The sequence below is a fragment of the Papaver somniferum genome, unplaced genomic scaffold (genome assembly GCF_003573695.1).
Source record: "Papaver somniferum cultivar HN1 unplaced genomic scaffold, ASM357369v1 unplaced-scaffold_46, whole genome shotgun sequence".
In the NCBI taxonomy this organism is placed as follows: Eukaryota; Viridiplantae; Streptophyta; class Magnoliopsida; order Ranunculales; family Papaveraceae; genus Papaver; species Papaver somniferum.
In genome coordinates, this window is record NW_020647193.1 from 523,608 (window position 1) to 543,008 (window position 19,401).

At 37.8% G+C, this 19,401-nt stretch overlaps 1 protein-coding gene and 1 long non-coding RNA gene across 3 annotated transcripts; one reads left to right on the forward strand and one right to left on the reverse strand.

Moving 5' to 3' along the window:
* The first annotated feature begins 13,532 nt into the window (after window positions 1-13,532).
* Window positions 13,533-14,423, forward strand: LOC113342648 (MLP-like protein 28). Its single transcript, XM_026587121.1, has 2 exons — window positions 13,533-13,927; window positions 14,030-14,423. Exons 1-2 carry the CDS (start codon window positions 13,738-13,740, stop codon window positions 14,314-14,316), a joined length of 477 nt encoding a protein of 158 aa, XP_026442906.1. The 5' UTR covers window positions 13,533-13,737; the 3' UTR covers window positions 14,317-14,423.
* Window positions 14,424-14,795: 372 nt separating this feature from the next.
* LOC113342642 lies at window positions 14,796-18,448 on the reverse strand. Of its 2 annotated transcripts, none has more exons than XR_003356771.1 (3): window positions 16,937-18,448; window positions 16,097-16,196; window positions 14,796-15,866 (listed from the first exon to the last, which is right to left on the reverse strand). It is a non-coding gene; the product is annotated as an uncharacterized LOC113342642 (long non-coding RNA). The 2 variants fall into 2 exon arrangements; XR_003356770.1 differs by having other exon boundaries at window positions 16,097-16,220.
* Window positions 18,449-19,401: the final 953 nt, after the last annotated feature.

The window sequence follows — 19,401 nt, forward strand, 5'->3', positions numbered from 1 at the left end:
TGGGCTTATATTTTCTGTTGGGTTTGTAATTAATTTCTTGTGGGCTTGTTTGTTTAATTTCTTGTGGGCTTGTGGTTTTAGATTGATTTGGGCTTGTTGTTTTAATTAAAGAAAACTGAACTTTTGAAAGCCCAGTTGGGCCTCATATTTTAGTTAGTAGCTAGCCAAAGCCCAACTAAATTTCTGGGACTGTGGGCTTAACATCCATTTGAAAACTAAACATTTACACTGTGGGCTTGACCCAAAAACAGAAAACGTTTTCAAAGCCCAGTTGGGCCTCGACCTTTGGCTATTTAAGAGCCCAAATTTCAAATTGTTACCTGGGCTTGTTTCTGAACTGTGGGCTTGAACCAAAGTTCAAGTGGGCCAAAATTTCAAAATTCCAAAAACCAACAGTGAGCTTTACTCACCAGCAGTGGGTCTATTTTTCAAAAACGTAGCTGGGCTTCGCAATACCCAACAGTGGGCTTGGTCTCCTTATCCCATTAAAAACCAAATGTTTTTCTCCCATAAAAACCAAAGTTTTCCAAATGTTTCCCTAAAAACCAAAATTTTTCTTTTTCCCATCAAAACCAAATGTCTCCCGACAAAACCAAATTTTTCCCAAAAAGTCCAATCCCATTAAAAACCAAATTTTCTTGTATAAAACCTAGTAGATAGTTTCTTAGTTAAATCTTTTGTTTCTTTTGTATATATAGTGCTAATCCAATATGATCTTGGCTAAAAAAAATGTTGGATTTTTGCCTTGAATAATGGAGTTCTAATCTTGCTTTCGCCGAAATCGGGTATTCTCTTTCCTTTTTCTCTACTCAGCATAATCCTCTCCATATGTTGTATTATAATTATTTACATCTTTTGAAACATTGAGGACAATGTTTAGTTTAGGTTTGGGGGTATAGAGTAGATACCACGATCACATGCCATAATTGAAAACAAGAACTCCTTCTTTTTGAAAAAAAAAAAATCAAAAAATCAAAAAAATAAAAAATAAAAAATAATTAAAAAATCATAAAAATGGAGCTCATTTACCTTGAAATGTTGACTCTTGTGCATGTATGTAAACATAAGGATTCTTAGTCTAGATATTTAGGCACCCTGATTCTAGCACAATTCACATGTGATAAGAAACTTGCACGCGCACGATCTACCAATACATGTATAGCCTCGATCTTCAAGGTGTTTGATAGGAAGTTTGATTGCCAATCACTTTAGAATACTGAATGAGACTTGAATAGCTTGTTCTTTGGTTGGCTGGGATAGAAGTTGGAGGATACGTTAAGAAAAGCAACCATAGAATTTGACCGGATGCATTCGATAAGGGCCACCTCTTGCTAAGAGTCATGTAATTATGTTTTTCTTTTTGTTCAAAAGTGTCATTATGTTGTAAAGATCAAAGTTATTTCTTCAAAAAAAAAAAAAAAAAAAATCAAAAAAAACAAAAAAAATCAAGTATTTATTCCATGTTTTGTCATGTTAAAGACAATAGTTCTCTCTTGTTCCAAAAATAAAAGAGAGTAATCAATGTAAATAAGAGTCATGTAAAGAGTCATCTTTTTATTGTAAATAGTCTTGTAATAAGCAAGGAGGGTGCAGCCATCGATGTATAACGCGGGTAAACTGAAATATCACCAACTCATTGGGTGAACATTCACAATTCTCGTAAAGCCGGACAGCTAGCTTGGCTTAGAATTCGGTTCTTAGCCTAAAAACTATATCTTGGTGATTAGTAGTTATAACTTCAGGTCATTCTAGAAACATGTGTAGATACACTTTACACTCTTATCACGTGTCTTTAGTTGTTATCAGTGCTAGGATTGTGCCTTTGATAGCTAGATTGACATCTCCATTTTGCTGTGAGCTTCTACTGTCTTGCACATGTCACATTTCATGGAATCTGAGCTTATATTTTCTCCTAGAGCTTTGTAGGTACGTTCTAAGCAAACCTTCACGAGACTTCACTCGTCCACTGATGAGTGCCAAATATTGTATATATTTATCCCTTTTTGTTGGCATTTTAACTCATCTTTTGTGCATTAATTCTACATTTTATCCCATATTCTGTATTTTCATCGTTTTCAAGAATAAATATTTTTCTTACTTAATTTTGCATTTTTAGGTAATAAATAAAGATTGGATGAGTTGCGGAGCAAAAAGAGCAGAAAAGTGGTGAAAAGCCGGGAGAAATTATGCAAGGAAGCCGCAAAGAATGGAGCGCACGTCCAAAAAGCTGGAAATGGGCTCAAGAAGAAGAAAGTTGTTCTTAAAGAAGAAGTGGGCTCAAGATTTCCCAAACCCATCTTCTATACCCAAAAGCCTAAAACCCAAATCCATACCCGCTTGCGTCTTCAGCCGTCAGATCAGTTCTCAGAAGCATCCGACGGTCGCTCCCTTGCTGTGCATCGAAGTTTGATATCTCCGCCTTACACTACAGCACCTAACTCCATCTTGAGCCGTCAGTTTCGTTGTATTTTTGCATCCAACGGTCGCTCACGATCTGTCTCAATTTCTCCGTTAGATCCGTTTCAGAAGTTATCATCCTACGCCTTTCATCACCGAACATCAAGGTTCGATGATCCCGCTCAACACTCAAACACCTAAGTCTATATCCCACAAACCAAACAACCCCTAGCCAGAACCTAATCGAGCTCACCCCGTCTGCAACCACCATACCCTGCCGCACCACCATCACCACCACCTTCTTCCCTGTCGTCACCAACCCTCCTGCAACAGCCACCAAACCACCACCATACCACTCTGTACAACATCACCCCATCTCCCTATAACCTAATTGTTCCACCTAACCCCCAACTGTATCTCACTGACCTAGATTAGGGTTTGTTGGAACAACTAGGTTTAGGGCATGAGAAGCACGGAGAGGAGCAGGAGGTGAAGTACAAGCATGGGTCGAAGTGAGGGAGCAGTTATCAGAGAAATTAGGTAAAAAATTGTGTAACCCTAATTTTACTGTTTTGGGGATTTTTTGGGGAAGAACATATGGAACCCTAATTCATATTTTTGGGTATAAATAGAGGGGGTGTTGTATGTGTAGGGGTGTTCTTGGTTAGCCGAGATACCCCCTAATTGGGTTAATTTCAGTTTAATTCCAATGTCAATTTACTGTTAATTTAGGGTTAATTTTTAATTTGCAATTCCAATTAATCTTTATGTTTATCATGTCATCAATTACTGTCAACATGTTCTAGATCATCAGTTGGGGCTTAGATGAAGCCTGAAGACCTTGTTGGGTAAAAAAAAAACTTAGTGAACACTCTTGTAGGTATAACTGAATTAGGATGTTAGTGTTCTTGGTGATTGAAGTCACCTGTGATTGAGTGTGCTGTAAGAAGACACTCAATGCTAGGGGTGAACTAGAGAATTTAGGGACTTAACCATCCACATTTCACTGAAATAGGGAAGTAATGAAGTTAGGGAACAAACATCACCTGTGATTGAGTGTGCCTTAAACAGACACTCAATGCTAGGGGTGATGCTAGTGAATTAAGCTAATTATCTTCCACTAATGCAGCCCTGGACCATAGGCAGGCTTGAACCTTAACCTAGGTCCATTAGGGACAAGATTTTAGTTCACAAGTAACACTGCCTAGATAGGTTAGATGGTGGAATCAAATCCCTAGTGTTCTTTAGTATTTTACCTCATCTTTGTTTAATTCTCTATCACTGCCTTTGGTTATTTGCTCACTGTCTCTGCCCTTGGCTCACTGCCTTGGTCTTTCTCTTTGCTTCATTTTTATTGCTTCTGTAAATACCATCTTCACTGCCTGTCACTAGCTCAGACTAGCTAGAGAACTTCAATAGCTCCCTCCAAGTCCCTGTGGACAAACCTTTTCTTCCCATCACTAACTACAATTGACCCTGTGCACTTGCAGGTCAGTTTGTAGGTGTTTTCAAAACCCCACCAAGTTTTTGGCGCCGCTGCCGGGGACTTGGCTGCCGTGTTTTTGAAGTTTTTCTTGCTGTTCTTTGCATGCTCATACCTGCTGTGTAGTTCTGATAAGCATCTTAGTGTACTCATCTTGCATATTGCATCTGTAGCTGTAACTTAGTACCACCTCTAGTGCATCTGCATCATTTGCATAATCTCTTCTCCTTTGCTTCAACTGCATCATTCTGGGAACTGAACCTCTTCTCTGAGTTGCCAGGTGCTTGTGGTGCTGCTGTTGCAGCCTGTTGCTGCTGAATTGCTCCTGTTGCTGAAGCTGTTGCCCCTGCTGTTGTTGCTGTGACCTTGCTGTGAGGCTGAGAACAAACCTCTGGTGCTGATGTGCTGCTGTGAAGCCCAAATAGAGCTGAGTTGCTTCTCCTGCTGCTGCTCCTGATCCTGCTGCTGTGCCTCAGCTGTTGCTGCTGTGCAAAGGCAAGCTGCTGCTACCCCCTGCTGGTCCTGCTGTTGCTATGATCCAAAGCCCAACTGGGCTGATTCCAAGCAGCTGAAAAAGAACAAAGCCCAACTGGGCTTTGCAACTGAAATACCCAACTGGGCCTCAGAAAAGCCAAAGCTTAGGATGATCTAAAGCCCAACTGGGCTTTTGCAACCAAACTGAGCAGCTGGGCTGTGCTTCAAAGGTAAGCCTAAACCCATTAAGAGAACCCAACCTGTGGGCTTCCATTTTTAATTTGTGGGCTTGTAATAATTTTTTCCATTTTTTTTTTGGGCTTGTAATTTAAGTTAACTTTTGGGTTTGTATTTGAGCTTAACTGTGGGATTGTCCCTATCAAAATTTTGGGTTTCAAAAACCCAACAAACAACCTAAACAAGGTTAACTGAACCTACCAACTCAGCTGGGCTTCATTAGTTTCTGGGCTTACTAAAGTCGTTAGTGGGCCGTGTACCCAAACTCTAGGCCTAAAGTTGGGCTCTGTTTCACAACAGTTCTCCAAACCCATTGCCTCACCAAAGCACAACCAAAACAGTGGGCTTATCCCCATAAAAACCAAATGTTTCCCATCAAAAACCAAATGTTTTTCATTCCCATAAAAACCAAATTTTTCCCAAAAATCCAAACCCATTAAAAACCAAATTTTGGGCTTTGTAATATAGTTACTTAGCTTTTGAGCCCAATCATGTCTAGATCTTTTTGTTGGGGAATACAACAAATCCCTTAGAGAACTTGCGTGTGGACATACTTCACGTTATGAACCTCCCATAGACCATGATGTCAATAGTCATAGGAATTATTATGGACATTTTCAAAGTCCCGAGCCTCAATACTTGAACCCTAATGACTATTCACACATGCATCATTCGCCACAACGTGAAAATGAACATTTTGCTAGTGCCTCACCCACACAATCATCACTGATCGATCAATTAGAAGCTCGAATCGCAGCTTTAGAAATGCAATCACATGAGGAATCTCTCACATCTAAGTTTCTTAGGCAACCTGAAATCTATGCATGTCCCGCATGTGATGGCTTAGACCACACTATTGCGAATTGCTATATTTTCCATGAATTTAGGCGGACTGGAGAAATTCCAAGGTTTGTAGAACCTACAGATTATTATGATGGTGGTTATTGGGACCATAATCAACCTTTTCAAGGTTGCGATCAACCATTTATAGACCCTAACGACCATGCACCCATGTATCAATCACCACAAGGGGAGGACGAACAATTTCACATGAGCCCTTGTATGCAATCTATAATGGAAAACATCAATCTCCTCAAACAAAACACTGCTAGTTTAGAAATGCATACATTGAATGATCATAGCAGCATTTTTATCCCTAATGAAATTAATTATCAAAATAGTGTTTTTAACCCTACTCATGATAGTCATATTGAACATGAACCTAATCTAGAGGTAAATGAGTGGAATAGAAACACTATAGTTTTTAGGGAAGGACACTCTTGTTTTGTTGAGGATGATAATAATTATGATATTATATTAGAAGAACATGTCTATACTGATGATGTTGTGGAACCTTTGGGTTCAAATACATTAGGCTTCTCTGCCCAGACCTTAATGAATGATATCTCTTCTAGTATTCCATATGATGTTTCCATTGAATTGCCGATGCATGAGGACAAATCTGTTGATGATGTTCTGATTGTGAACTTGCTAATTTGATTGATGATTGTGAGCATGATGTGACATGTGTAGATGATTTAGGAGATTTTGATTTGATTGATAATGACGTGCCTATTCTCCTACATGAGTCACAATCTGATGGCCTTCCACCCAACCTAGATTTGGTTTGTACCAATATTGTAAAACCAATTTTTCTGAGAATGCCTAATCTAGGTTTGGAACTGTGTGCTTCCCAAGTCCTCTTGGACCATCTTGCATTTAAATATAATATCTTGGAGGAACCACAGTTGGAAATTGCATGTTTGCCCGTCCATAGCAAAGTACACTTTGAGTTAGATCTTGTGCATGATGAACCCCCAAAACTGCGCGATTTTGTTTTCAAAATTATATCTTCTGTAAAATCCAGGTTTGGGGGTAGCTCATTTGGTTTCACAGCTTCACGTGCTTTTCTTTCATGTGTGAAGTTGTTGAAACCGCTACACTTTGTCTTTTGGGTTGATCCTCAACTCTTTAGACTTTTGGTGTATGGTGAATTTTTTTATATAATCCAGTAGATAAATTTTAAAACTTTTTGGTTTCTTTTGTATATATTTTTGCTAATCCAATATTATCTAAGTTGAAAATGTTGGATTCTAGCCGGTGAATAATGAAGTTCGTTTATTTCTTTCGCCGAAATCGGGTATTCTCTTTCCTTTTTCTCTACTCAACATGATCCTCTTCATATGTTGTATTATAATTTTGTTCATATTTTGAAACATTGAGGACAATGTTTAGTTTAGGTTTGGGGGTGAAAAGTAGATACTTCTATAATATGCTATAATTGAAAACGAACTCCTTCTTTTGAAAAAAATCGAAAAAATTCAAAAAAATTAAAAAAATGAAAAATCATAAAAATGGAGCTCATTTACCTTGAAATGTTGACTCTTGTGCAAATTTGTATTTTTATTAGGAGTCTTAGTCTAGATATTTAGGCACCCTGATTCTAGCACAATTCACATTGTGATAAGAAATTTGCACGCGCACGATCTACCAATACATGTATGGCCTCGATCTTCAAGGTGTTTGATAGGAAGTTACGATTGCCAATCACTTTAGAATACTGAACGAAACTTGACTAGCTTGTTCTTTGGTTGGTTGGGATAGAAGGTGGAGGTTACATTAAGAAAGACAACCATCGAATTTAACTGGGTGCATCAAAAAGGGCTACCTCTTGCAAAGTGTCATGTAATTTTTTGTTTCCTTTTGTATATGTATCAAAAGTGTATCAGTGCTTAAAAAAAAAAAAAAAAAAAAAAAAAAAAAAGTCGATGTATATTCAGAAAAAAAAAAATATCAGAAAAAAAAAAAAAATACAAAAAATCAAGTATTTATCAATTCCATCATCTCTTGTTCAAAAAATAAAAAGAGAATAGTCAATGTAAATAAGAGTCATGTAAATAGGCATCTTTTGTTGTTTCGTTGTAATAAGCAAGGAGGGTGTATGCCATTGATGTACAACGCGAGAAATTGTGAAATACCTCCAACTCATTCACAATTCTCGTAAAGTCCGGACAGCTAGCTAGATTTCGACCTCAGTTCTTAGCCTGAGAAACTATCTCTTGGTGATTAGTAGTCATAACTTCAGATCTTTCTTTACACATGTGTAGATACACTTTACACTCTTATCACATGTCTTTTTTTTGTTATCAGTGCTAGGATTGTGCCTTCGATAGCTAGATTGACATCTCCATTTTGCTGTGAGCTTAACTGTTTTGCACATGTCACGTTTGATGGAATCTGAGCTTATATTTTGACCTAGAACTTTGTAGGTACGTTCTAAGCAAACCTTCACGAGACTTCAACTCGTCCACTAGGGACGCTTAGTGGTTTAAAAGGCTTAGTGCATACGCTAAATGCATTCGAGAGACCAGCGACAGTGGTATAGTTAGGATTTCCTTAGTTTTGTTTTACTTGAGGACAAGTAAAATTCAGGTTTGGGGGTATTTGATGAGTGCCAAATATTGTATATATTTATCCCTTTTTGTTGGCATTTTAACTCATCTTTTGTGCATTAATTCTACATTTTATCCCATATTCTGTATTTTCATCGTTTTCAAGAATAAATATTTTTCTTACTTAATTTTGCATTTTTAGGTAATAAATAAAGATTGGATGAGTTGCGGAGCAAAAAGAGCAGAAAAGTGGTGAAAAGCCGGGAGAAATTACGCAAGGAAGCCGCAAAGAATGGAGCGCACGTCCAAAAAGCTGGAAATGGGCTCAAGAAGAAGAAAGTTGTTCTTAAAGAAGAAGTGGGCTCAAGATTTCCCAAACCCATCTTCTATACCCAAAAGCCTAAAACCCAAATCCATACCCGCTTGCGTCTTCAGCCGTCAGATCAGTTCTCAGAAGCATCCAACGGTCGCTCCCTTGCTGTGCATCGAAGTTTGATATCTCCGCCTTACACTACAGCACCTAACTCCATCTTGAGCCGTCAGTTTCGTTGTATTTTTGCATCCAACGGTCGCTCACGATCTGTCTCAATTTCTCCGTTAGATCCGTTTCAGAAGTTATCATCCTACGCCTTTCATCACCGAACATCAAGGTTCGATGATCCCGCTCAACACTCAAACACCTAAGTCTATATCCCACAAACCAAACAACCCCTAGCCAGAACCTAATCGAGCTCACCCCGTCTGCAACCACCATACCCTGCCGCACCACCATCACCACCACCTTCTTCCCTGTCGTCACCAACCCTCCTGCAACATCCACCAAACCACCACCATACCACTCTGTACAACATCACCCCATCTCCCTAGAACCTAATTGTTCCACCTAACCCCCAACTGTATCTCACTGACCTAGATTAGGGTTTGTTGGAACAACTAGGTTTAGGGCATGAGAAGCACGGAGAGGAGCAGGAGGCGAAGTACAAGCATGGGTCGAAGTGAGGGAGCAGTTATCAGAGAAATTAGGTAAAAAATTGTGTAACCCTAATTTTACTGTTTTGGGGATTTTTTGGGGAAGAACATATGGAACCCTAATTCATATTTTTGGGTATAAATAGAGGGGGTGTTGTATGTGTAGGGGTGTTCTTGGTTAGCCGAGATACCCCCTAATTGGGTTAATTTCAGTTTAATTCCAATGTCAATTTACTGTTAATTTAGGGTTAATTTTTAATTTGCAATTCCAATTAATCTTTATGTTTATCATGTCATCAATTACTGTCAACATGTTCTAGATCATCAGTTGGGGCTTAGATGAAGCCTGAAGACCTTGTTGGGTAAAAAAAAAACTTAGTGAACACTCTTGTAGGTATAACTGAATTAGGATGTTAGTGTTCTTGGTGATTGAAGTCACCTGTGATTGAGTGTGCTGTAAGAAGACACTCAATGCTAGGGGTGAACTAGAGAATTTAGGGACTTAACCATCCACATTTCACTGAAATAGGGAAGTAATGAAGTTAGGGAACAAACATCACCTGTGATTGAGTGTGCCTTAAACAGACACTCAATGCTAGGGGTGATGCTAGTGAATTAAGCTAATTATCTTCCACTAATGCAGCCCTGGACCATAGGCAGGCTTGAACCTTAACCTAGGTCCATTAGGGACAAGATTTTAGTTCACAAGTAACACTGCCTAGATAGGTTAGATGGTGGAATCAAATCCCTAGTGTTCTTTAGTATTTTACCTCATCTTTGTTTAATTCTCTTTCACTGCCTTTGGTTATTTGCTCACTGTCTCTGCCCTTGGCTCACTGCCTTGGTCTTTCTCTTTGCTTCATTTTTATTGCTTCTGTAAATACCATCTTCACTGCCTGTCACTAGCTCAGACTAGCTAGAGAACTTCAATAGCTCCCTCCAAGTCCCTGTGGACAAACCTTTTCTTCCCATCACTAACTACAATTGACCCTGTGCACTTGCAGGTCAGTTTGTAGGTGTTTTCAAAACCCCACCATCCACTAGGGACACTTAGTGGTTTAAAAGGCTTAGTGCATATGCTAAATGCATTCGAGAGACCAGCGACAGTGGTATAGGTAGGATTCCCTTAGTTTTGTTTTACTTGAGGACAAGTAAAATTCAGGTTTGGGGGTATTTGATGAGTGCTAAAAAGTGCATATTTCTATATATTTTTCTTGGCATTTAACTCATCTTTTGTGCATTAATTCTACATTTTATCCCATATTCTGTATTTTCTTTGTTTTCAAGAATAAATACTTTTCTTAATTAATTTTGCATTTTTAGGTACTAAATAAAGCCTGGTTAACTCACGGAGTGAAAAGAGCAAAGAAACGACAAAGACTCCCGCAGAAAGGCAGCGAAGAACGATGTTTGCAAGAGCCGGACCAACTAGAAGTGGGCTTGGAAGGAAGAATTTGTTCTTAAAGAAGAAGCGGGCTCAGAATTTTCTAAGCCCAAACTCTAACCTAAGTCCAAGCCCAAGTCCAAAGCCTGCCTAAGCTCGTAGCCGTCAGATTGGATCCACAGATGCATCCAACGGTGGCTTCATCACAGTGCATCAAATTCTGAAGCTCCTGTCAAACATCATAGCACCTAACTCTCATCTGGAACGTCAGAATTGTTGCATATAGAATCCAACAGTCGCTCAAGATCTGCCTCCGTCTCGCCGTTAGATCGATCCATCATCTTTGCATCCAACGTCTCATCCTTGCTGCGCATCAACATTTGCTACACCCGCTCAACACCCGAGTACCCAATACCTATACCCTAACCCAAACACACCCTAACCCTAAAACTATCGACTTCACCTCCCTCACCTCCGTCTGCAACAGCCTCACCTTCACCACCTGCTCCGCCACCAACTTCATGCCGCCTCAACCACCACCGAGCTCTCAAATCACCAACAACCCCATCATCCATCACCTATTCCCTTCTAATTTCAGAGACCTAATTCACCTAATTCACTCGCCTCTTCTCAGAAACCCTAGGCGTGTGAGTTTGGTAAATTAGGTTGAAGAATTAACACAAATTGGAGGCATGGGTAGCATCAGGAGAGTCAGAAGAAGAATGGGTCGAAGTCAGAATCAATTTTCAGAGAGTTGTGGGAATTTTGGGGATTATGCTTGCATGTATAAATTGAGTGCTTGGGGTGTAATTTTAACCATGCCTGGATTAGCCAGAGCATCAGTAGAATAGTTTAGTTTTGTTATTTCCATGAACTGTTAGCTTTGAGGGTTTATCAATCTTTTCAATTCCATGATTCTCAATTCAAATGCATTGTTAATATCCGCTGTTCAGAACTCCAACATGTATTGAATTTGAGTGTGTGATTGTTACAATTTACATCAAGCTCATGTTCATGTTTATGTTATGTTATGTTCTTATGTTAGCATCAGTAGGATAGTTTTGTACATTGTTGTCTGACAAACAACATGTTTAAGAACTTCATCATGTTTTAATTCTACTACTAAGGCAGAGATGAAACTCTAGATAAATATAACCCTATTGTATGAGCACTTCTTTTCCATGACAGTTTGATGACAAGCATGTTTTAATTTCCGAAAAGGATATATGAACTGAATGTAGTATAATCTTAGATTGCTTGTACCTTAGAAAGACAAGTAATGCTAGGGGATTGACATATGATAGCTGAGATTAAGGCATCGCTGTGATAGGAGAAGACTAGTATATCATCTTAGAGAATTATATGCAGCTAGGGGTGGAATTGAAGCCTTAGTTCTCACCTTATCCCTTAGCTTCCATCACTGCCCTTTAGGTTTTTAGCTTTGGCTCACTGCCACTGAATTTCACATTCATGTTTACTGTCACTGTTTAGTATAATCTTAGCTTAGGAATCTTCAACTTTACACACCCTAGTCCCTGTGGAAATGACCCGTTCTTGCACAAGCTACAATCGACACCGTGCACTTGCGGTTAACAAGTAGGCTTCCTCTTACTCTTATTTCTTACATCCTTAAAATCCTATCAAGAACACACAAATGAGAAAACCCTAACTTTCTCTCCAAATAATCTTTCTCTCTCATAAATATCTTGTCTAAACTCTCAAAAACATCTCCCTGTCATACAAGGTCGCTCATCTCCTTATATAGGAGTTTACATAGTGGAAGACAGCTAATAAACCTGAAAAAGCGGGGGTCTAACAACACCACCCAATATTTCACTTAGCAATCTATATGGACTAACTCCGAAATACTTTGCTAGAGAATCAACTAGACAGTCAGACTCAATCTAGATAAAAGTATCTCAAGGAGTTAATATCTCTCTCTTGCTTTTGATATTACTCAAGCTAATAGAAATCAGTGAGTCCTAATCAAACACAAGGAATACTTGGACGGTACCAAAGACCAATGTCCAAGGATCAATCAATATGAATCAACAACCAAAGGGATCATGGAGAAATGACACGAGTTGGACTGTATGACCATCAAAGACGTTACCAGCATATATAGTAATGGTAATCTCTCCTATTACCCTTCCCTGTGGTACTGTCATGCATGTTTCAATTTGTTACTGATTTCACAGGTAGGTATTCATTCCAACCAACTGTTCTTGCACTATAACTTCTGATTTTCTTTTTGATTCAGATGACCAGTTTGTAACCGATAAGCCGCTGATTTCGTTTGAGTCCTTTTTGTTAGTGTACGGTTGAGAAAGATTATGTCCTTTTTATTCGGTCCTCATTTGACTGTTAATTGAAAACTTAAAGCAGTTTTAGTTGCATCCCGTAGAGCTATGATATATTTGTACATACTGTGATCAGAGTAATAACATGTTTCTTTTGTAATTAAATTATACTTTACTTTTTTCTACACTTCTCTAATATCATAATTTGTAAGGAGAAAAATGTTGCAAGTATTCGTTTAGCATGCCATATATTTCTTATAATTAGGACTTAAAGAATAAGCATTATTTTCGGACCGCCAATCATATTACTCATATGGACTAGAGAGACATTATCAATGTGTACCAAAAGAGCAAAGTATGAGTATCATTTTATTAATATCTATAAGAGATCGAATTCATGAGTCAGACAACGAAGGTTTTGTACATAGAACTAACTACTAAGATCAGCGGTTCTCTGAGATGCTTACCGAAGATTGGTCTTCCCAAACAGGCAGGCTGATGTGCTAATACTCTACAATCTTTACAATTTCAACTCAAGTAATATCCCATTTAACTGGGACCAAATTTTCGGCTCAATTGTTTTGGCTAAGGCTACAAATTCGATCTGCTAATACATAGCGGTCTCTAAGCAAGTAGATAACACATTTTCACACAATAGGAGAGACCCGTCTCTATATTTTCAACGCAAATAATTTTAATCCCGTGCAACGCACAGAAAAGACACTAGTATAGATGAAAGGGAAAGGGAATAGGAATATATAACCAAAGCTCACTTCGTGCACCACTTTTTAAGTGTGGTCCATTTTCTCCTTTACAATAAAGTTGGAAGAATTTATTAGTGCGGTACTGTGGTTCTAAAGAGAATGTAGGTAAACTATCAACAAAGGACGAACCCCCTAGGAGACGGAACCCATTTCCGTGCTTCCAGTAGCTGCTCTAGTCAGTCTCCGAGGATAATTGATATTCAAGAAGAAAAAAAGAAACCGGATCATATTCTTTAGTGATATATTTACATAAACATAATCTTGGGATATATAAAGCAAACAACATTTTCATTTGCTTCACCGAGTGACCAAACCTTGAGATTGAATTTACAGCATAATGGCTCAAATTCGTAACATTGAGGTTGAACTCAAAGCTAAGTGCTCGGCAGAGAAGTTTTACGCTAATCTGACTCGTGATGCACCAAAGCTTCCAAAATATGTTCCTCAGATAATCCACAATGTCCAAGTTTTCCCTGTAGATGGTGAAGTTCGGGTGGGAAGTGTATTTGTTTGGGACTATGTACAGGGTACGCAAAGTCTATAACTTTCTGACATTCGATTATTTTTCCCTTGTTCAAGTAAATTCTTAATTACTAATTCTTAGCCAATTTTATTCATGGTTACAAAAGATAAACCTTCTGCCGTCATGACCAAAGAGAAGATAACAGCGGTGGACCATAAAAAAATGTCAGTAACGTGCACAGTTTTTGAAGGAGAACTCACAAAAGGTTTCACAAGTTTTGCTACCACACTTTCTATCACTCCAACAAAGAAGGACGGGAGCTATAACTGCCTTGTGAAGTGGTCTGTACAATATGAGAAAGCGAATGAAGATGTCACTGATCCAACATACTTAAAGAAATGGCTGGAAAATTTTACCAAGGAATTGGATATCAATTTGGTCAAGGAAGAATAGATAAGGTTGATCTCCCTATATATATGTGTGTGTGTTAAGTCATACCTGTTGCATGAAGCTACGTGTTTGTGCTTGATGTTTAAATTATATTAGACATCTAAATAAAGTTGTAGTACGGACTTAGCAGATACTTATCTAATCTGATGAAGAAAAAATTATGTAGTCCCTAATAAATCTTAGTTATACCATGGTGGGGAGATTTGGCAAGAAACGACTAGCAGTTTCTCCTAAAATATCAAAGTAAAAGTAGTTCGGGACGGTAACTCAAGCCGTCCCCTTGAGTGTATTAAGAAACTAGCTAGGTGAGCACATGGTACTGGGCATATCATCTTCACAAATATATTCCTACACAAATCCCTGACAACTTACTAATAATCATTAGGAAGATGAGAACCCATTTCTGAAAAAGTTAAACGCAAAGATGAGAACAGAATGTTTCAATTATTAAAATCATTGATTGGGAAAAATAAAATCCAGGATCAGATCATACCAATTAGTCAATTTACGAGATTGATTGTTTTTTCAGAAGAAACAAAAAGCAGAAGTACCCTGCCCCTACAAAGTAAAACCAGCAAAAGTACCCTGCACTGTACCTCTCTGGCTATCAGAGCATACAACAGTTGGTCCCTGTAAGATTCTTAACAAAAGACTGAGGTTATGGCCATGCCAATCCATTGCTCTGACAAAATGCTTTCTTATAGTTACTATTTTGCCAGGCAATGGATTCGAAGGACAATCAAAAGATTCAAAACTGTTCCAAATACATACCCGAAAGGTAGAAAAACATTGAAAAATACCAGATAAAAATAAATGCAATACTCTATGGAGACATGGTTTATTTCCGTCAATTGTAAGGAGACACTACTTTTGTGATAGTAAAAGATGCAAATATTGAGTTTATAAGCAAAACAGTCACCTAATGTACCAAAGACCGTCTAAGACCCAAATCAAACTTGGAAAATGCAAGATGGAAAGATATACAAAAGCATAAGAGAATTACTAACCAGTTTCTTGCAGACCCATAATTATGACACTTGAAAGATAACCAATGTACTGACGGACTTCTCTATATTTACAGTTGTAGTAATCTTCTCCACTTAAGTACAAGATTTCAGTGATACCAGGATTTCCACATAACTCTCTCCATCCAACAGTAAAATACCTCTTCTGCATCATATAACATTAAATCCTTCAGATACTCTATCAGAATCTTGCAATTTTCAAAAGACCATATCGGCTTAAAGAATGAATTCCTTGTTGTAAAATGATGTACTTGGCCATGTGTAAACGTAAATTTCTTACTCCAAGACTCTGCGACTCCATAATCTCGCATCACCCATACATCAAACCGAGTATCTTCCACAGCAACAGCTAAACATAAGCAGTCTCCCAACACCCCCCACATGTTTATCCAATTTTTCCCAACCTTCTGGAGGATCATTAATTTCTTCAAGTAACGGCACATCCATGAGTCTATCAGTGCTAATATCAAAAGAGACAATAACTTCAGAGCCTGTTCTGTGGCTTTTGCCTATCCAATGAAGAGCCCCCTGGAAAAGCAAACCACATTGTGTTAAGTCATTCCTGTTGCAGGAAGCTACGTGTTTGTGCTTGATGTTTAAATTATATTAGACATCTAATCAAGTTGTATTATGGACTTAGCAGATACGTACTTATCTAATCTAATCAAGTAAATAATATGTAATCTTGCTTATTGCATGGTTAGGGACACTTTCTCCTGAACTATCAAAGTAAAAGTAGTTTCGGAGAGTGGTTGTACCTGTAACCAAAACCGTCCCCTTAAATTTGTTAAGAGACTAGCTAGGTGAAATAGAACCTCAACGAAACCAATCATCTTCACAAGAACTTTCTTACAATCGCTAGAAACATTTAGTGTCAATGAACTGTTAAGATTTTCGTACCAAAACAAAAAATAAAGATCATATAACTAAACCCAATTCTTTAAAGTTCAAAGGAAAGATGAGAACAGAATTTATCAATTACCAAAATCATTGACTCGGAAAAAGAAAATCCTAAATCCAGGATCAGATCAAACCAGTTGGTCAATTTAGGAGATTGATTTTATTTCAAAAGAAAATAGATGGCCCCAAGAAAATCCTACAAATGTACCCTGCATCCCCTATAAAGTTAGACCAGCAAAAAGACCCTGCCCAGTACCTCTCGGGCTATCAGAGCATACAACAGTTAGTCCCTGTAAGCTTCTTAACAAAATACTGAGGTTATGGCATTGCCAAGTACTAGAGCCATTTCTCTGATAAAATACTTTTGTATTGTCAACATACTGCCATGTATTAGAATCAAGGGACAATCAAAACTGTTCCAAATACATACCAGAAAGGTAGTCAAACACTGCAAAACACCAGATAAAATAAATGAACTACGATAAGAAACCTACTGCCTCATTTATTCTAGTCTTACTGTAACTGCTGATGATAACTAATGTATTCTCTCTGTATTCCTTGATTCTACTACATGTTTTATTTCAGTCAATTGTAAGGAGACACTACGTTTCTCATAGAAAAAAGACCGACTAGAAGCCAAATCAAACTTGGAAAATACAAGACATAAAGATATGCAAAATCATAAGCAAATTACTAACCAGTTTCTTGCAGACCCATAATTATGGAAATCGAAAGATGACCAATTTACTGATGGACTTCTCCATGTTTAGAGTGGGAGTCATTTTCTCCACATAAGTACCAGATTTCAGTGATATTAGGCTTTCCACATAACTCTCTCCATTCAACAGTAAAACACCTCTTCCAGTTCTCATACCAGTAATAATAGGGAATTTTATCATTTTAGCTATTCCATTTGTTTGATCATATAACATTAAAACCTTCAGAGACTCTATTAGAATCTTGCCATTTTCAAAAGACCATATCGGCTTAAAGAATGACTTCCTGGTTGTGAAATGATGTACCCGGTCATGGGTAATCGTAAATTGCTTAGTCCAAGAGTCTCCTACTCCATAATGTCGCATCACCATACATCAAATCGAGTATCTTCCACAGCAACAGCTAAACATAAGCAGTCTCCCAAAACCCCCAAATGTTAATCCAATTCTTCCCAACCTTCTGTAGGGTGATTAATTTCTTCACGTAACGGCACATCCATGAGTCTCTCGGTGCTGATATCAAAAGAGACAATAACTTCAGAGTCTGTTTTGAGGCTTTTGCCTATCCAATGAAGAGCTCCATGGAAAAGCAAACCACATTCTCTTCCATAAAGACATGTTTTACAAGCCCAGATCGAATAAGAGTTGGGGTTGTTAATATAGTTCCAAGAATCCGAACCCAATGTGTATACTCGCAGTCTAAAGCAATTAGGAGAATTCTTATAACGGAAAATTATTACTATCTTGTAATCATCCATTTCGCTATCATGGCCAAACCCAAATCTTAAGATCTCAACTGGTGATTCATACGTCGGTCGTGAAATTTTCTTATATTCTCTAGTGGTGGGATTCCAAATCCAAAAATACATAGTTTTACCATAAGTAACCAAGCAAAACAAACCATTATAAGACCCCAAAACTCTATAAGTAGAAACATACTAGTTATGAAATGGATAATCAATTTGAACAGCTCCTCCATTGCTTTCATATTCATATTCATATCCACCTCCATATCCATCATACACATGATCAGATGTTGGCAACGTTAATACTGAAGCATAACCAATGGAGTAAACTAAATCTATGGGTTTTTTAAATATTGCTTGCGGAATTTTAAATACCATGAGTCTAGGGTTATTATTTGTTCGAGTGATAAGATTGTTGACGAATTTAGGGTTAGAAAGTACAGTATAACAAATCTTGCATACGCACCTGCAGATGGAGATGGATTTCATTGGTAATCTCTTGAAAATCTCAAATTGAATATCTTGTGGAAGACTTAACAATTCCATAGCTTGTAGATGAGATTTCTGCTACCGATTATCTTCTCACAGTAGCGCAGCGAGTTAGGGTTTTCAAGAATAGGGATTTGTTGCTACTGCTTAGCAACCCTTTATACAGATCTACTACTTTCCTATGCTAAGAATTCTAAGATGTATAAGCTCATCTAAATCGTTGCAGTGTGAAATAGAGAGGAAAGGACTTTAATTTAATTTGATTTGATTTTAGTTTTGGATGCGTGTTCTTGAATTTAGAAACCATTTGAGCTTGAATCGGTGGGCACTTGGGCTTAAAAAATGGGCCAACTAATGTGGTTCACTGGGATTTTACTAATAGTCCGGTACTATACCTCCTTGAAGTTGGTTTATCAGGTGCCATTTGTAATATGTGAAAACTACAGCCACACCCATTTTCTCAGCTTCCACCACTGTCAAACCCATGCGTGTAAAAGTTCACGCGCGCACCCAAAATCGGCGTATAAATTCTGCCGAAACCCAAAATTTTCAAAATTCAGTTTTCTTTTTATTTTATTTCCAAGTTTAACCTCACTTTATGTTTTGAGATTTTGTATTGAGATTTTGTTCTGAGAGATTGAGATAGAGCCGGAGCGAGAGCTGAAGTATTGAATTATCGAGAGTTTTAGAAGGAGCTGATTGAGAGATTCAATTTACTCAACAAAGATAATCTGAAATTCAAGCTCAGGTTCGTTCGTTTTATCTTTGATTCTGATCTTGTTTAACTTGGATTCTGATCTTGTTTAATCTTGATTCGATTCTAGATTTTAGTTTCTTTGAGATTATGATATATTATTCAAGTTACAGAGTTTAATTTAGGTTTTCGAATCGATTTTTAGATATTTTAAGCTTGTTTTTGAATTTACGATCAATGTAGATCTTTTCGATTCAATCTTTTAGTTTCGATTTCACAGAGTTCCAACTCCATTGCATTGTACTCATCTCTAAAGTTCTCCTGAAACTGCAACATGATTTAATAACACTCATCAGGGAAGGCATAACTTTATATGCATAACAGGTTATGCAGATACTCTAAACAATGCATAACTTGTCATGCAGTCAAAGTTACGCAGTTATGCATAGTTGTTTTTACTGCATAAGAAGTTATGCATAATAAGTTATGCAGTTCTGCATAGTTGATTTTACTGCATA